At 42.8% G+C, this 18,461-nt stretch overlaps 2 protein-coding genes across 15 annotated transcripts in view; one reads left to right on the top strand and one right to left on the bottom strand.

Moving 5' to 3' along the window:
- Positions 1-10,267, top strand: part of lama1 (laminin, alpha 1) — a 42,101-nt gene extending 31,834 nt beyond the window's left edge. The window contains exons 46-64 of the mRNA XM_070985599.1: positions 45-188; positions 396-529; positions 1,437-1,590; positions 2,122-2,246; positions 2,486-2,636; positions 2,822-2,966; positions 3,654-3,795; positions 3,909-4,023; positions 5,116-5,268; positions 5,410-5,561; positions 5,641-5,835; positions 5,963-6,146; positions 7,128-7,234; positions 7,382-7,571; positions 8,474-8,623; positions 8,946-9,099; positions 9,241-9,374; positions 9,632-9,845; positions 9,984-10,267. Of these exons, the coding sequence (XP_070841700.1) occupies positions 45-188; positions 396-529; positions 1,437-1,590; positions 2,122-2,246; positions 2,486-2,636; positions 2,822-2,966; positions 3,654-3,795; positions 3,909-4,023; positions 5,116-5,268; positions 5,410-5,561; positions 5,641-5,835; positions 5,963-6,146; positions 7,128-7,234; positions 7,382-7,571; positions 8,474-8,623; positions 8,946-9,099; positions 9,241-9,374; positions 9,632-9,845; positions 9,984-10,138 (2,898 nt within the window). The 3' untranslated portion in view covers positions 10,139-10,267. The remainder of the gene's footprint in view (positions 1-44; positions 189-395; positions 530-1,436; positions 1,591-2,121; positions 2,247-2,485; positions 2,637-2,821; positions 2,967-3,653; positions 3,796-3,908; positions 4,024-5,115; positions 5,269-5,409; positions 5,562-5,640; positions 5,836-5,962; positions 6,147-7,127; positions 7,235-7,381; positions 7,572-8,473; positions 8,624-8,945; positions 9,100-9,240; positions 9,375-9,631; positions 9,846-9,983) is intronic.
- A 4,318-nt stretch (positions 10,268-14,585) lies between these two features.
- epb41l3a (erythrocyte membrane protein band 4.1-like 3a) overlaps positions 14,586-18,461 on the bottom strand; it is a 37,555-nt gene continuing 33,679 nt past the window's right edge. For 12 of the 14 annotated variants that reach the window (XM_070985612.1, XM_070985607.1, XM_070985619.1 and 9 more), the window contains 4 exons: positions 17,848-17,946; positions 17,558-17,638; positions 17,216-17,337; positions 14,586-15,840 (listed from right to left, as the gene is read on the bottom strand). In XM_070985612.1, the coding sequence (XP_070841713.1) occupies positions 17,227-17,337; positions 17,558-17,638; positions 17,848-17,946 (291 nt within the window). In that variant the 3' untranslated portion in view covers positions 14,586-15,840; positions 17,216-17,226. The remainder of the gene's footprint in view (positions 15,841-17,215; positions 17,338-17,557; positions 17,639-17,847; positions 17,947-18,461) is intronic. The other 2 variants (XM_070985609.1, XM_070985613.1) reach the window with 2 other exon arrangements.

Below are 18,461 nucleotides of genomic sequence, written 5' to 3'. Positions count from 1 at the left end.
GATGATGATGGTGATGATGATGATGGTGATGATGATGTTGGCAGATTAAGGTGGCGGTGCAGGTGGACGGAGACTGTGTTCGATCCTACAAACCACAGATTCAGTCCAGTAACTTCAACACTCTGAGCCTGATCCTGAAGACGTCTAGGCCAGATAACCTGCTTTTCTACCTGGGCAGCAACACTACGGTACTTACACACACACACACACACACACACACACACACACACACACACACACACACACTTCCTGTCTGGTGAATAGGTGTAGAAAGAGAAACAGGTGTGAGTATTGTTTTAACTGATAATTTGGACACTGTGACTGAGGTCTGATCTCTGTCCTGTAACTGCTCTTTCTAAATAAGACCTTTATTTATCTGTCTGCTGTATGTTCAGGTGGACTTCCTGGCAGTAGAGATGCATGATGGGAAGGTCTCCATGGTGTGGGATGCAGGTTCAGGCAGCACCAGACTGGAATTTCCTGGACTGGACATCACTAACAACAGATGGACCAGAATCAATGCGACACGGTAAATACACCTCTTGTTAACAACATGATCATTATGACATTACATCATGTAAATGTTCACAAGATCCAGTTTTTTAGCTATCTGGTACTTTTGATACCACACACATCTCACATCACAACTTCCTCAGCAGATGAAGTTATCATGGGATTGTAGATGTTTACATTTCAGACTTTTTGAGCACTTCTCACCATGTTCAGAACCCCTTTTTTACGTCAACATGGACGAGAAGTCCAGAAACTGCAGAAGAAGTTCATGGGATATGATTGAAAGCCCCAGAACTGCCTCTTAACTTGTGGTGAGAATGTTTTTTTGGCTATTCAGCAGTAGCAGTTTCTTCTAAATACTACTGCACTACTGCATCATATATGTACATGTGTACATATAAGTCATGATGGTGGTTCCTCCACTACTTCCAGGTGTAAACTGATGTCTGTGATGTCTGCAGTTCAATCAAAGAGTGAATTTACCTTCTTAGATTTGTATGAATAATCCCAGGAGGTTTGAAAAGGTAAAAGTACATATTAAATAATGAGAAAAAAGTCTTCTCCTACTCAAGTAATTACCTATTAATTAATTTTACATTCATCACTGACCCCTTCTGGGGTTTCTGACCCTGAGGTTGGCAACCACTTCCCTAAACTACCAATGAACAACCAAAAAAACCCCAAATCCAACAAAAACTAAACTGCAAAAACAGGACAGTCGGAACAACAACAAACTGTGAGTGGCTGGGTCACAGCTGAGGCAGGGGCAAGAGGGAATCGAGTGTTCCCACCCCCTTGCTATTGGTTTGACCGATCGGGATGGACAGCACACACCTGCATGAGAAACGCATTCAAATCAGAGGGAGCTTGTAACACTGAAACGTTAAGTAACTTTAAGTTATACTGCATGATGATGTTGGCAGATTCGGCGCCCACGGTTCACTGTCAGTCCACCAGCTGGAGTCGGAGTCAGCTCCGCTGCCTGCGGTAACAACGACGTCGCCGGGACTGTCCAGAGTTTTAGACATTGACAGAAACACAGTGATCCATATCGGAGGACTGAGAACTGACACTCAGGTAATGCACACACACGTCAGGTGTACAGTTATGTGGAGCTGTACAGGTGAACAGATGATAACTCTGTGTGTGTGTGTGTGTGTGTGCGTGTGTGCGTGCGTGCGTGCGTGCGTGTGTATGTGCGTGCGTGCGCGTGTGTGCGTGTGTGCGTGTGTGCGTGCGTGCGTGCGCGTGCGTGCGTGTGTGCGTGCGTGTGTGTGTGTGTGTGCGTGTGTGCGTGCGTGCGTGCGTGCGTGTGTGCGTGTGTGTGTGTGTGTGTGTGCGCGCGCGTGCGTGCGTGTGTGCGTGCGTGTGTGTGTGTGTGTGTGCGTGTGTGCGTGCGTGTGTGCGTGTGTATGTGCGTGCGTGCGCGTGTGTGCGTGTGTGCGTGCGTGCGCGTGCGTGCGTGTGTGCGTGCGTGTGTGTGTGTGTGTGTGCGTGTGTGCGTGCGTGCGTGCGTGCGTGCGTGCGTGTGTGCGTGCGTGTGTGTGTGTGTGTGCGCGCGCGTGCGTGTGTGTGTGCGTGTGTGTGTGTGTGTGTGTGTGATGTCAGAGGCCCATGACGCTGCAGTCCTCCACCTTCCACGGCTGTCTGGGCGAAGGATCGCTCAATGAGAAAAACATTGGACTGTGGAACTACAACAGCAGAGAGGGAGAGTGTGGAGGCTGTTTCAGCAGGTACAAACATATGTGTATGACTCACAAAACACCTGGTTTTTATCTGTACAGGTGAGGATACTACCTGAGCCCACCCACTAAGTATTCCAGTGTGCTTTTATGGTTTAGCTCTGCTCAGAGATAAATCTGCAGATTTCCACTGGAAGTTCTAAATAGCATTTTCAAAGGTCTAACTTATCAACCCACCTGTTTCTTCCTGTCTGTGTCTACCTGTATGTCTCCACCTGTTGGTGTCTCAGTCCCCAGGCAGAGGGGACATCTTTCCATTTTGATGGGTCTGGATTCTCACTGGTTCAGAAGTCTCTGCGAGCAACCTCCACCTCAATCGTCCTGCTGTTTAAAACGTTGTCGCCAGGCGGATTACTGCTGTATCTGGCCTCCAACAACACTGTATGGGACGCACGCACACACACACATGCACACACACACACACACACACACACACACACACACACACACACACACACACACACACACACACACACATGCACACACACACACATGCACAGATGCACACACTCAGGCTCTTATTGAGGAGCAGATGCAGACATGACCTCACTTCCTGTCTCTTGCAGAGGGACTTCCTGTCTATGGAGCTGGTGGAGGGGCATGTCCGTCTGACCTTTGACCTCGGCTCAGGTGCTCTGATCCTGACTTCCAACAGGAAGTATAACACAGGAGTCTGGTACAAGATCACACTGCAGAGGAACAAACGCAAAGGTACGACTACTACTAGTACTACAGTACGACCAGTGATGCGGCTAATGTTAAATAATTGCAATACTACATTCAAAATCTGGTACAAGATCACACTGTAAACACATGTAAAAATACTACTATTTCAACTGTTAATGTACAGCAATACTACAGTTAATTTCTGTCCACAAAGCAAATTAAACTAGAGCTAATGTGTTAGCACTTTACTGCTTCAGTACCACTACTACCACCCTAGTACTACTACTGCTCATTAAATCCCTGCTAAATGCAACTGCTATATGCAGTAATACTGCAGCTCAGATAGTGCTACTGTGAATGCACCATGCATTGTTACACTACTAAGCAGCTATTACCAGTACTGACCTACTACAGCAATAGTACTACTGTAGTGCCAGAGAAGTTTCAAAAAGAAAGGTCCAGAGAAGGAAAATGACAAACAGAATCAGTCATTCTGTCAACATTAAACACACGTCTACTGTATGCCAACTGTAGTTCTACTGTTCTCTACTGTAGTTCTACTATAATGTACTGTAGCTCTACTGCAGTTCTGCTGTCAGTTGTCAGGGGTGTGGCCAAGACCACTGATGTCAATTTTCACAAGTTTTTCAACTGCCACTACTGTTACTGCAGTATTTGGTTGTATAGATACTACTGTCATGTTCTTGGTATTCATGGTGGTGCTGTGTGCAGGTTACCTGTCCATCATGGCAGCCGACCAATCATCAGAGAAGGAGGTGTTGGAGGCGGAGTCTCCTGGAACAGCCTCTGATCTCAATCGCTCCGACCTCGACCCCATCTACATCGGAGGACTTCCTGCCTCCAGACCAATTAGGTGAGTCTGTTATGTCACCAGGTGAAGATGCTGTGACGTTACAGGTGATGTCTACACTCATATGTCTAGATGTTCCTGTCTGACCTGTTTTTACCTGTCTGTTTGGTTGCTAGGCGACAGGTGGTCTCCAGGTCATACGTGGGCTGTATAAAGAATGTGGAGATTGCTCGGTCCAACTTTGACCTGCTGAGAGATGCTTTCGGAGTCAGGAAGGGCTGTGTACTCAAGGTATTACACACACTTTCTATATATACATGCACACACACACAGTCACATGTATGCATATATACATGTTATATACTCATATCTACTGTATACAATATACATATACACAGTACTTAGACACACTTCACCACCACCAAGTTCATCTGGCCACAAGGTTTTCAAGTTACAGTTTTGGTTGTTTGGGGATATTGCTAAATGATTTATAACATGTAATTTAATGTGACAACATTATGGAGACTATTGAGTGTCACTCACCACGTATCATTAACAGCTGTGAGATGTTCTATATGTTTATCGTGAATTATGTTATATGTTAAGTTTGAGGTTTGCCCACTGTTCTGTTCATCTTATCATTTCACGCTTGTGGATTCTCACCCTTTAGCTCCAAAATTAAAATGGCAGAAATCGGCATATTTTGAATTCATCTGTCAAAGATATTTCATCCATTTAATGTCAAACAAACAGAAAGCCCGAAAAATATGTTTTTAATGTCAATTAGCAAGTGATAAATCAAATGCTCTCTGTGTAAAATTGCCATTATTTCCACTATTTCCTATTTCACAATAAAGGTCTACTGCTGCCTTCATGTTAGACCAAATTTAGTATAAACAGAAGCACGAAGTGACGTGTTAATATCTTAAGAATCTTTAATAGCTCACTTAACAGGTTTCTGCCTGTTAAAAGGAAGTTTTTCCTCGCCACTGTCGCCAAGTGCTTGCTCATGGGGGAATTGTTGGTTTCTCTGTAGATAAAGAGCTTGGTCTGTACCAGCTCTATATGGAAAGTGTCCTGAGACAACTTCTGTTGTGATTTGGCGCTATACAAATAAAACTGAATTGAATTGAACTTCAACAAAACGACTTTTGACACTGAGCTGAAAATGTAATGAAAATTAAATTTATCGACTGTTTCAAATGCACATCGCTTTGGATAAAAGCATCTGCCAAATGACTAATTGTAATTGTAATATACAGATATTAGTGTTTAATATGTCAGCTAACACACGTTAGTCTCTATCAGACTGCCTGACCTTTCCTTCCTTCTGCAGTCAAAAATCAATAACCCTCTTTGATCCCGCTCATCGCTGTGTGTCAGGCGGTGCGGAGTGTGTCAGTGTTGGCCGGAGGCTTTGTTCAAGTCGCTCCTCGGTCACTTGGTCACGAGTCGGAGCTTCTCTTCTCCTTTTCCACCAACAACCAATCAGGAGTCCTGATGGCTGCCTTCAGTGAGGACCGAACTCAGAAACAGGTGAGACAGAAATGTGTCACACCTGTGCACGACGTGTTATTGTGACCATTTTCTAACCATTATTATTATCTATGTGTGTGTGTGTGTGTGTGTGTGTGTGTGTGTGTGTGTGTGTGTGTGTGTGTGTGTGTGTGCACGCAGAATTTCCTGTCTGTCCACCTGGTCTCAGGTGCGTTGGAAGCAGAGCTTGGTGAAGTGGGTGGAGCTACTCGGAGGGTGATGATGGTGAAACCTGATGGAGGATCTTTCAGTGACGGAACAAAGCACTCTGTGATTATCACCATCAACAGGAAGTAGGTGTTAACTGTAGGAACAAACACCTGTCTCACCTGACTGGATGAGTATTAAATAATAGCTGTTTATCTCTGTCAGATCTCTATCCGTGCAGGTGGATGAGGAACAGATGAAATCTGTCGTTCTGTTGCCAGGCGGATTTTCTCGTCTGTCTCCAGCCTCTTTCTTCATTGGAGGGCTGCCATCAGGAGAGGAGTTTCTTCTGCCAACGAGATTACAGGATATGTCCAGGTGGTTCAGAGGCTGCATTCAACACCTCGTGGTGGGCGGAGTGTAAGTCCTACTTTTTCACACACACACACGCACGCACGCACTCACACACACACACACACACACACACACATACATACACAGTTGTCTCGCCGAAAGGTTAACTGTTTTAATTGGTGGCTCCTTCCAGGCTTGTTGACCTATCAGGAGCTGTGAAGTATGAGGGGGTGGAGCTCGACAGCTGCCTATTGGAAGAGAGAGTCAGGGGTGTGGTACTCCTTGATGACCAGGATGTAGAACCAACTCATGACCCTGCTGAGTTGACTGTAGTACCACCCACTCACCTGAGTGCTCTGACTCCAGGAGCACTAACGGTAATCAATATTACTGATACTGATTTTTGATCATTTATATTAACTGCATATACTTCACAATTAAATATTGATAATGTTAATAAATACTTATTATCGCTAATTCAGAAGCGTAATCAATAGATTTGTAAATGTTATTGGTAGTTCAAATGAATGCTTTATTAATCATTATTGATAATCCAATCCAATCCATCTTTATTTATAAAGCACAGTTTAAATAAACTCAAGGTTTCCAAAGTGCTGTACATTAAAAAACAAACCAACCAACCAACAAACAAACAAACAAACAAACAAAAACAATAAAATAAACAATAAAATAGACATTAAAACAGAAAACATAATAAATAAAGGGTAAAAAAAACCTGTGCACATTAAATAAACAATCTAGGTGGTGTTAAAAGCCAAGGAAAAGAGGTGCGTTTTAAGAAGAGATTTAAAAGTGGCCACGGAGGAGGACTGCCTGATGTGCAGCGGCAGTTCATTCCAAAGCTTAGGGGCGGCAGTAGCAAACGCTCTGGTCAGCTGACCTGAGGGATCGAGTAGGTGCGTAAGGGTGCAGAAGCTCAGAGAGGTACACTGGGGCAAGGCCATTTTGGCCTTTAAAAGCAAATAAAAGAATTTTAAAATGAATGATAAGGTAATCAATACTTGTAATAGCTGTAATAAAGCATTCAAGGTAGGTAGTCACTTTATTATTTATAATGGTAATCAATACTGCATTACAGTTAATGAGCATGGTAATCAATACAGCTGTTAATGATTCTTGATTATTAGTTATTGATAACAGTAAGAAATATTTTTAAACTTAACTGATCATTGGTCACTGAATATTACTCAGCATATTTTGATTGGTTATTGATTCCTGGTCAGTATTATTGAAGATTGATCAGTTTTATCAATAATTAGTCAGTCATTAGTGATTACCTATCCATATATTTGATAACTGGTCACTGATTATTGATTAATGATCTGTGTGTGATCCAGTGTGTGTCGGAGATGGAGCCAACCTTCCTGCCATCAGGGACTCAGTTTGGTTTATCCAAAAACAGTCACATGACCTTCATCATCAACCCCAATACTGTCAGAAGAAGGTGAGTTGCAATGACGATGGCACTCCGGTCAAAGAGGGGGCAGCGCTCTGGTCAGGTGGTGGCTTTGCCAGTTCTTCTTGGTCTAACAATAGAGGAAGTACAGCAGTAAATCTAAGACTCTGCTGTGTCGTCTCTCCACATCCTTAGTGTTTCGGTCAGGTTGTCGGTTCGAAGCCGTGCTCTGGATGGGTTGATCCTCCTCCTCTCTGACTCCAAACAGATGGACTTCATCGTCCTCAGACTGATGGGGGGGAGACTGATGATGTCAGCTGACCTTGGGAAAGGCCCTGCTTCCATTACGTCGTCTGTCACCATTAATGATGGAAAGTGGCACACTGTGAGTTCCCACACAGAGACACCAGAACATAATTTAACACATTACTCTACAGATTTTGGTTAACATATCAAGTGAACAGAAGATCAGCACTTCTCAGCAATGTCAACCTTTCAATGATGTTGAATACAGGGGACAAGAGCTCAAAAAGAAACCACAGCTGGTTTCAACAGACAGACAGCAGACAGCAGCACACTCTACCCTGTCAGCACTGTGAAATAAAACATATTTATGCAGGGACTTCATACTGAGCTTGAAGCGTACTCTTCAGCCTGGCATTTGCATCTCTCTGTTTCTTTGCATTGACTTTGCATGGAAGTGCCTCACGTGAAAAATTGCCTTGCTTTTGGTCGGAACACACCATGACACACCCTGGGTTACCTATTAGTCTGTGGCTCCTCTTGAAACCCCCCACCGTCTGAGCACAGTATAACCTTAAAGAATAAAAGTTTGAAAGCTAGATTTTGTTCAAAACACCACCACCAGTATCCAAGTCACATACATTTCAAAGACTTTGAAGGTGTCATGCATCACTAATATAAACACATTCTTGGTTGGACAGCAATTGATAAAACAGTCAAGAGCTTTTGGTCATATCACATGATCTTCCTCAGCAGACGAAATTGCCCTGTTGTCATTGTGTTGATCTATCAGAATTCCATTTTTCTCTCTTCTTTGACACTTGAAAATTGACATTGAAAGGTCCTTCCCACAAATAGCAGTTAATAAAATACTCACAAAGATGTTTATCCTTAAGTTAGAGCATTGAGGTTTTCTTCTTCTGAATCTCTGACAGGGTCAAATTCAGCAAATTCTTAACTAATTCTTAACTGCACAAATGTTCGTATAAGGCCACTACATAACTACACCACTACATAATTCTATTTTAACTGATCCTTTCTCAGGTGAGTGCTGAGGTCAGCCGGCGGTTGCTGTCGGTGTCAGTTGACGGTTCAAGTCCGGACTCTGCGTCAGTTAAAGGAAACCAGCTGGACGTAGACAACAGGCTTTACCTGGGAGGGCTGCCCCACACACACTCGACCAGAAGGATTAATGTACGCCATTTTCAATTCTTCATTCACCAGTTCCACAACAAGTATACAGGGTCTAAATATTTACAAAGATGACATTTTTACACTTCATCAAAGTTGAATATTTTCTGTCTACATGTTAAATATTAAACATTTTCGCCTCATTTCAAGCATGTCAGCTGAGTTTCAGTGTGGATGCTGTCAGTCTGACTGGAGTGTAAAAGAGTAAAAATCACATCATTGAATGAAGAAGGTGTTTCTGACAGGCTGTTGAAACAGGAACTACCTGAGCTGCATTTGTACTACCTGTGTTTGTAACATGGATCATGGACTGCTCTTCTCTCAGGTCAGCAGCAGTTTTTCTGGTTGTGTCCGCTCTTTAAGTCTGAATGGAGCGATGTTGGATCTTTCCAAGCCAGCCTCACACCATGATGTTACTTCCTGTTTCACCAATGACCAGATGGGAAGTTACTTTAATGGGAGTGGATACGCTACCCTCAGTGAGTCAAGTATAAAAAACGAAAATATATCCTGCTTTAATCTGATCATGTCTGACAGTATTGAACTGTGTGTGTGTGTGTGTGTGTGTGTGTGTGTGTGTGTGTGTGTGTGTGCGCGCGCACGCTTTTACGTGTGTTTAGTGCGTGATGGTTATAAGGTTGGCTCTGATGTGTCGGTGTCTTTGGAGTTTCGGACAAGCCAATCAGAAGGAGTATTTCTGGGAATCAGCAGTGCTAAGGTTGATGCCATCGGACTGGAGATGATCAACGGACAGGTGAGCAGAGATTTACCTGTGTGTGTGTGTGTGTGTGTGTGTGTGTGTGTGTGTGTGTGTGTGTGTGTGTGTGTGTGCGTGTGTGTGTGTGTGTGTGCGTGTGTGTGTGTGTGTCTGTGTTTGTTACCTGTTATAATGATTTACCTGTAAATTTCAGTACAAATTATACACACACACACACACACACACACACACACACACACACACATATACCTGTAAACAATGATAATTTAAGGGTTTACCTGTGTGCTCTGCAGGTGGTGTTTAATGTGAATAATGGGGCGGGTCGAGTGTCAGTGCATTCAGTTGGTCAGATGTTGTGTGATGGACGGTGGCATCGCCTGCTGGCCAGAAAAACCAAACACACCCTAAGCTTGACTGTAAATGGGCGGAGTTACACCATACCCAACCCATACCCACAATCCACGTCTGCTGAGACCAACAACCCTGTTTACCTAGGAGGCTATCCAGGTGAGCAACTACTCATTCAAACATAAATAAAAATATAATGATGTGTGTCAGTGACTGATAAAACCTTGTTCGTCTCTCTCTCCACCTGTCTGTCTACCTGTCTGTCTGCCCATCCCTCTCCCTCTCTTTCTGTTACAGCTGGTGTTAAGCAGAACTGCCTGTCAATAAGCTCCAGGTTCAGAGGTTGCATGAGGAACCTGCAGCTCGTTAAGTCTCACCTGATCGACTCACTTGACCTGAGCTCTGCACACTTTCTTTTGGGTGTCATTCCTAACTCGTGTCCTGTTGCGTAGCTATGCCCACACAGGGCCACAGACATCAACATCATCAAAAGTGTTTCTCTGCAGAACACAGTATGAAGTCTGTGGTCTGAAATGTTCTGTAAGCAGCTGAAGGTTTTTCCAGCGTCACTGTGACTTTGTGTAACTTTGATCTGTTTTTTGCATGAACATTAAAGATAATGTGAAAACTCATTTATTCAGTCTTTTCAAGTTCATTCACTCAGTTTCCATAAATCTGACTCATTCAACATGAACAACCAGAGAAGATGTTGCCTCAAATAAACATCAGCAGCACTGAAGGCCTACAAGGTTCATCCCTAAATGTCTGTCTCTCTCTCTACCCGTATCTCTGCCTATTTATCACACATGCCATTTATTTATAACTGAACACAAACCACAGTTGCATCCAAATTGCATTTGACCAGAAACAGTATAAGGCTAATCCATCAAAGTGGGCAGTACAACTTCATCATCCTCCATCACCAACACTGGAGCCCCACAAAGTTACCCCTTTCTGTTTACCCTCTACACCAATGACTGTCAGTCCGTCACCCATACCCATCAATAATGATGATGAGAATTGAAATACTGTATGTGTATTTTTATATATATATATATATTTTGTCTCCACTACAGAAACATTAGATAACTGCTTAAGTAGGATAAGGTTGTCAGACATGTTTCTCTATTGATTATTGACAGTGGCTCATCAGGCTACTTATCACCTAAATGTACCCAGTTTCTTACAGCAGTATGCAGTAAATGGTTGCCCTTTGTATGCATGTTTTTAAAGTACTTTCCTAAACATGATGTATTTGATGACATTATGAGTAACTGCCAATGAAACTTGGAAGCTCATTGTTCTCATCGCTTTTTTGAGCTTCCCATTTGTAAGTTACATTAATATTTATTCACCCAGAAAAAGATATTTCTTCGTTTGATATGACTTCCTCTTTCTGCCAGCTGTGTGTCTGCAGTGCATTTACAGATTATAATTGCAATTGTAACATTTTAAGATACATTTTCAATATTCATTATGGGACTCATTACATTAAAGACCTTCATGCTCTACATTTTGGCCACGATACTGTCACAAAGTGGGGGTTTTCGGGCCCAAGGGCAGAACCAGGTAAAGTAAAAGTAAAAGTTGATAAAAGTAAAACCTTTATCAACCTTTTAATCTTATGCTGGCAGACCCAGATTAGCAACAAAAAGTACAGTCTCTGGTATTGCCCAGGGAGTAGAACATCCAGCAGTCACAGGCAGGCAAAGACTTGGGACGTGCAGAATATAAAGTCTTAGAGCAGGCATGCCAAACCTATTCCACAAAGGGCCGTGTGGCTGCAGGTTTTTCCTCAAACCATCAGGAGCACGCAGTCTGACCAATCAGCTGTCTGAAGACTGAGATCAGCTAATGAAATGAGTCAAGTCTGGTGTGCTGCTGCTTGGTTGGAAAGAAAACCTTCAGCCACTCGGCCATTTGTGGCATCGGTTTGACATATATGTCTTAAAGTCTCTGTAAGTGTTTGGTGTGGCAAACAGCAAATACTCAGGCAAACAACATCCAGGAAATGTCAAGCAAGACTTGTGGTAAGGGACAAAAGGCTGAGGTAGTTACTGGGGAACAGGAGAGCAGGTGTGGTCGGAAACAGGCCAGGTTGGCAACGGGAGAGCAGTCCATGAAATATAGCTGGAGAGTTTGCATGAGAACAATGACATCCTGGCAAACAGTGAGTGTGGCAGAGCAGCTTATATACAGCACTGATTGCAATGACTTCAGGTGTGTGATCAGGTGAGCAGGCAGGTGGGTGTGGCTGAGAGTGGAAAAGAGGGCACCGGTGAGGAGTGGCACAGTGGTGCAGCAGGTAGTGTGTGTGCCTCACAGTGAGAAGGGTGCCCGTTTGATCCCCGGGCGGGGCCTTTCTGTGTGAAGTTTGCATGTTTTTGCCGTGCATGCATGGGTTCTCTCCAGGTCCTCCGGCTTCCTCCCACAGACCAAAAACATGCTCATTAGGTTAATTGGTGACTCTAAAATTGCCCCTAGGTGTGAGTGTGAATGGTGCTTTTTTGTCTTGCGTGTTTCCCTGCGATCGACTGGCGACCAGTCCAGGGTGTACCCCGCCTCTCGCCCGTTGAAGCCGGGATAGGCTCCAGCTCCCCCGCAACCCTGAAAGGGATAGGTGGTATAGAAAATGGATGGATGGATGGATGGATGGATGGATGGATGGATGGATGGATGGATGGATGGATGGATGGATGGATGGATGGCACTGGTGAGCAGATGAGGAAACAATGGCAGCAGGTAAAACTGTGACAGATACCCCAGTAAGTTCGTATTATCAAAGGCCAAAGCAGCCTTGCCCTAAAATGATTAATGCCAGGCCTGATACAGCTAATGTCCTGGTTATGTGTCTTGCGTTATAGTAAATACTTTTGCCTAATCAACACAAGCAGAGCCGTTGGACTGTGCAAACTGTGTGCAAACTGTGCAATCGCACAGGGTCTCGCATCACTAGGGGGCTTCGCACCTGCAATCCTGCTTTTTTTTTCCTTTTTTTTAAATAAATGCATTAGTTATATATGATTTTATCTGTCTCTGTCAAGGTCACATTAAAAACAAATAAAAAATAAATCCAATAAATTAAGCAGGTTTTTCATTGTCGCTATGTCATTAGGCCTCACTGAAACACGTCTGAGCACGTCCGAATCTAAGGATGCACTGGACCGCTTCATAGAGATGAGGATAATTTGAGGAATAATCCCAAAGGGAACAACTACAGCACTTAGAACACTTCATTACCTCAAAGGGATTGAAGGAGCTTTCCCTAACTGTGACACTGCGCTCAGGATCCTGTTGACTTTTTCAGTAATGGTGGCATCGGCGAGCGAAGCTTGTCAGATTTGAAATTAATTAAAAACTATTTGCGCACCTCCACGTCACAGGACACACTGTGTGGGCTTGTCCTGCTATAAATTGAAAAGGACATTGCATCCAAACTGGATTATAAAGATCTTATTGCTGAGTTTGCGGCCAAGAGGGCAAGGAAAGTGACTCTGACATGATCAGTTTCTTGGCAGTTTATGCAGGTGAGTCCGTCTCATTTGTTAGAGTTACAGTGCAGTAAATATGTTGTGTATAGTTGTAATGAAAAGGAACGTATACTATGAATGAAAAGTGTCCGAACCTACTTCTTTAAAATGTCAAGATGCCAAAAATAAAGTGACTGAGCTGACTTGATGAAGAAGAAGAGGTGAAGATGGAGGCAGGGACTGCTTATATTCATGTGTACTGCATAAAGGCAAAGGTGTAGAGTTCCATCTAAACCAATGTAAGGCCTGGAGGGATATTTTTCATGGAAAAACACGTATTTCTGATGAACACAGATGAGTTCTTAAGGAGAAGAACTTTCACACTTCCTTTGTGATTGCAAGAATAGCATGCACGCCAGTATCTTTATTAGAGTGAATCAACCTCATGCATGAATCATACATCAATAATAGCCTAATTAAACATATGATGACAATACAGAAAGATAGAAATGCACGGCAAAAATAGTGTAAGAAGACATTTATTTATACATACATACCATTTATTTAAGACAATTACTCAGAGGACTCTTATTTTTACGTAGATTAACTTTAATATTATTTGTTTATTGTTCTCAATTTTATGTTGACCCATATTCTTTTCATGTGTTTAAGATTGTTAAAAGTCAGCTGAGTGACACTTTCATTCATTCATTCATTAAAGGGGGTGCCATTTTGAAATATGATATTCAGTTTTAATAATATACCTGCCTAGTATGCCTTCAGCCTCAAAGGCTGGCTGGCTAGCTCTGTGGTTGGGTAATGTAAGGGTGACTGTCAAATGTAATTGTGACACCTTTTTCGAAATACTGTCATGTGAGTGAAGACACTAAAATCCATCCATCCATCCATTTTCCATACCGCGTATCCTTTTCGAGGTTGCAGGGGTGCTGGAGCCTATCCCAGCCATCAACGAGCGAGAGGCGGGGTACACCCTGAGCCGGTCACCAGTCGATCGCAGGGCACAAGCACACAACCATTCACACTCACACCTAGGGGCAATTTTGCAGTCACCAATTAACCTAATGAGCATGTTTTTGGTCTGTGGGAGGAAGCCGGAGAAAAGCCACGCATGCACGGAAAGAACACACAAACTTCAGACAGAAAGGCCCGACCCGAGACACTAAAATCCCACCAGTAAAACAAACACAACACAACCTGTATAACTGATCACCTGATTAACTGTATTACAGCCAGCAGTGTGCAAAGTAAATACAAATCAGCTACACTCTGTTGTAAAGCAAATCCTTCACTTTACAGACTGACTCTGGCCCCAGATATCTGATTCACTACTCACATCTCTGCTTTGGCCCATCAACCAAAAACCTCTTTGACATCAAGCATTTTCCTGCTGACAGAGAAAAAAGTCAGGTCATTTATGAATCATTTTATTTAGTGGGTAAAGACACACTCAGTAAGTTTTAATTTATCATGGAGAAAATAAAACAGGATTTATGTTGTGTGACACCAGGGGGAGTGGTCAGTCTGTAATCTAACACCAGGGGAGTGGCCAATCTGTCATGTCAAAAAGGGGAGTGGTCAGTCTGTAATCTAACACCAGGGGAGTGGCCAATCTGTCATGTCAAAAAGGGGAGTGGTCAGTCTGTAATCTAACACCAGGGGAGTGGCCAATCTGTCATGTCAAAAAGGGGAGTGGTCAGTCTGTCAGATGTCAAAAAGGGGAGTGGTCAGTCTGTCATATGTCTGTAAAATGACAGCAGGGGGATTACATTGTGGGATTACAGACAAGCAGATCTATATATATATATATATAAAGAACAAAAACAATAAATACATAGACAAATGAGTAAAATAATTCATATTGAGGGCTTCCATGGTGAGATGAGAGAATGGCACATTACTATTGCATTGTGGGTAAATACAGAGCTGAAATTTCCTGCTATACAGTGAGTGGTTACAGTGCTAGCAATCATGCTATTTATATTTCAGACAGAAAACAGTTTGTACCAGGCTGTCAGAATGTAAGATCCAGTTCCTCACCAGGTGAGACAGGTGAAGTAAGAGGTCATTATCACAGATCTCTCAGATGGAATTCAAACTGTTTACTGAATGTTTCATGAAGCTGCTGTCTCCCATCATACACAATCAGGATCAAATACATCTGAGTCAACCACCAATCAGATGTCTCTTTTATCCCGTCAGGGTGTCAGGTGTGTGTGGGGGTGGGGCTAAAAACAACAACCGGTCAGGTTTTGGTGCTAATTTGTGGTGAAAGTTCATGTGAGGTTGACCAGTTCTGGTTCTGAGAATACAATGATGGCATCAGAGCAGCACCCTCTGTCTGTCTGTCTGTCTGTCTGTCTGTCTGTCTGTCTGTCTGTCTGTCTGTCTGTCTCACCTGTTGGTGTTGTATAAATAAATGCCATCATGAAGTTTTCAACTAAATCTAATCACACAATCAAATGAATGCTTTGAAGCTCGCTCAGCCACTGGTGCTGCTGTGTATGCACAGGTGTACATGTGTGTGTGTGTGTGTGTGTGTGTGTGAGGGCATAAATCCTCAGTTCCAATAATATCAACGGGATGTTGGTGCAAACAGTGTCTTTGTTGGCTCAGTAGTCTGGACTACAACTCCCACAATGCAGCAGTGGTTTGTAGAGTCAGTCCTGAAAGAGAGACCGAAGCAGCTGTAAGAATAGATAAAACAGAACAGAATATATTCGACTATTGGTTGTCTAAAGGTCTAAATCTTTATCCTATAATCTTCAAGATCATTGTTCTTTCACATTATTTGATTATTCTATGATGTTTTGGTGCAGCTCCATGTTTTTGATTACATGAACATTAGAAAAAACAAAATCATAAGATATTGCTTCAAAAGTGAAACAAAATAAAATTTAAAATGCTGCGGGACAGAATCAGCTTCTGATGGTGACATTCACAGTCTCCAAAAAGTCAATAATAAATAAATGAAATAAATGAGCAAGGGACAGAAAATCAAAATGTATTGAAAACATAACCTTACACTTAGATTTGATCAGAGTCAAATTTGATTCAGATTGTATTGGTGTGAGTACAAAGTTACATTTTACATTCTTTAGTTTCATAATAATTTACAGTAAGTATCCAGCGATTCCTTTAACTACTGTGTTGTTCTACCACCATACAGGAAGTAAGTAATGAGCCTACTAAGACTCAGCTGCGACAACAGACCAATAAGTCAGCTCAATTTTAGGAGTAAAACTAAAGCAGCTCTAACCCTAACCCTAAGATAGCCAGGACAGCTCCATGCTAATGCTAATTAGCATATTAGTATAGTACGATAAGCTTCAAAGCATGGTCCATAATGTTAGCGGGTTACAGTCACCACTGTCCTCTCAACAGTTCCTGATTTTGTCCAGTGGTGAATTTGACCTCTGAGTTCAGTTTTCTTTCTTAAAATTGTGCTTTAGTTTCTGAATGTTGTCCGCTGAGTCGGCACAAAATCAATGGTGGGTTGGAGGTGGACATCAAGGGGTGGGGCACACTTCTCAATTTGAGCTGTATAAGGATGTCACACTTGAGAGGACAGTGAAAAATGTTAACACAGCATGTTAGCATAGCATTAATGGTCAACAGTTTAATGTTTGGTGATGGGCTGTAGTGACTCATCAATGATCCATTTGATTGATTCATTGCTGATCAAGAAGGCTGTACATTTCCTGCTCATGCATAATGAAGATTTTTAAGTTTTAGTTTTTTGTCATTTCAATATTCCTTTGCCACATTCATTACCAACCAGTCACCTTAAGTCATCCCTGTCCTCTGTAGTTCCTGCAAAGCCTTTTATCCAATCAGAAGATTTTTCTCTTTCTCAATCAGAACCTCTGAGTCCCTGGGCATTCAGTGTTTGTCTTTTGGTTGAATTTCATCGTTCTAAACACAAACACTTGTGCAAAACATGCAAACACAATGCTATGAATGCTGCCATGCACCAGCCAGCCAATAGGCATCCTGCTTGAGACTCCATCTGTAGGGGCAGGGTATGACCCTTCCTGTTACCTGTGATGTCTCTAATTATTGACATGATCAGAAGAGACCTCTGTTTCTTTATGGACGACAACTCGCGTAACGGACAGCTCAGGATGCTGCCGCCGTGCCTCGCTGAGCGCCGCTGCCAAAGCCTTCAAGAGAGACACGAGGGTCAGAACCTGGTCCAGGTCAGGATTAACCCAAGACATACTAGCCCCTGGTGTCATCTAACCAGATCTGTCCTGAGTTAATCCCGGGTTAATCCAGGTCTGTTCCCTTTTAATCATGTTTGTTTTCATTATTTTCTGTGTTAAGTGTCCTTTACAAAGGTAAGTAATAATGACATGTTATTGTGATGAGTTAGACATTTACCTGGTCATGGTCGATATCTGTGTCTCCAGAAATCACGATTCTCTTCTCTATTCTGGTTTCTGAAATTCCTCCTTTTACTGTCTGAAAAGAAATGAAAATAATAAAACACCTTTACTGGATCCTTCATCTGTCTGACTGTCGCCTTCTGTCACACTTCTAATACTCTAATAGTACTAATCGTACTAATCCCTCGATTGTCCTAGGCGAAGATTTAGTGAACTGTCTGATTGACTGTGTAGTGGTTTGTGTTATTGTGGTGAAGTGTGTGTTACCATGATGACAGGTGTTACCTTGGTGATGTGTGTGGTGGTGGTGGTGTTAGAGGTCTCTGCAGTGAAGGTCTGGGAGCTCAGCAGCAAACCTGCAGGAGGATCTGAGTCCACTCGGCTCTGAAACACACAAACACACATGCTGCAGCTGTCAATTAAGATACCAGCTGTTCTCATCATTTGGTCACATCTGTTCAATAGCAGAGCAACACACCTTCACCGTTAGCCTATCATCACACTGCTGTCTTCTTACATGTGAATCTCTCTCTGCCTCAGTTCTTTCATGCAGCTGTTATGTGAACCTCTCCACCCCTCATCACTGCTGAGTCTTTGCAGATCTTCAGCTTATTCATTTCACCATCCTCATCAGCCTCATCAGTTAACACAGTCATCAGCCACCACCACCAGTATCTGGAATCCATGGGGTAATTTATCTTGCTGCTACTCAGGGCAATGCCCCTCCAGAACAAAATCTCTCTATTGAATCTAAGTCACATATCACATATCATCTGTCATAATAAATAATTGTCTTCATTCACTTGTCTCTGCTGATTGAAATGAGCATGGAGCAATATTGATCAGGAGAGTGGAAGGAACAAACAGAAGCAGAAATTCTCACTGCTCTGTTACTTTGT

The sequence above is a fragment of the Chaetodon trifascialis genome, chromosome 18, assembly GCF_039877785.1.
Source record: "Chaetodon trifascialis isolate fChaTrf1 chromosome 18, fChaTrf1.hap1, whole genome shotgun sequence".
NCBI lineage: Eukaryota > Metazoa > Chordata > Actinopteri > Chaetodontiformes > Chaetodontidae > Chaetodon > Chaetodon trifascialis.
Note: the sequence above shows the minus strand (reverse complement) of the source record. Positions and strands in the feature narration are given on the sequence as shown.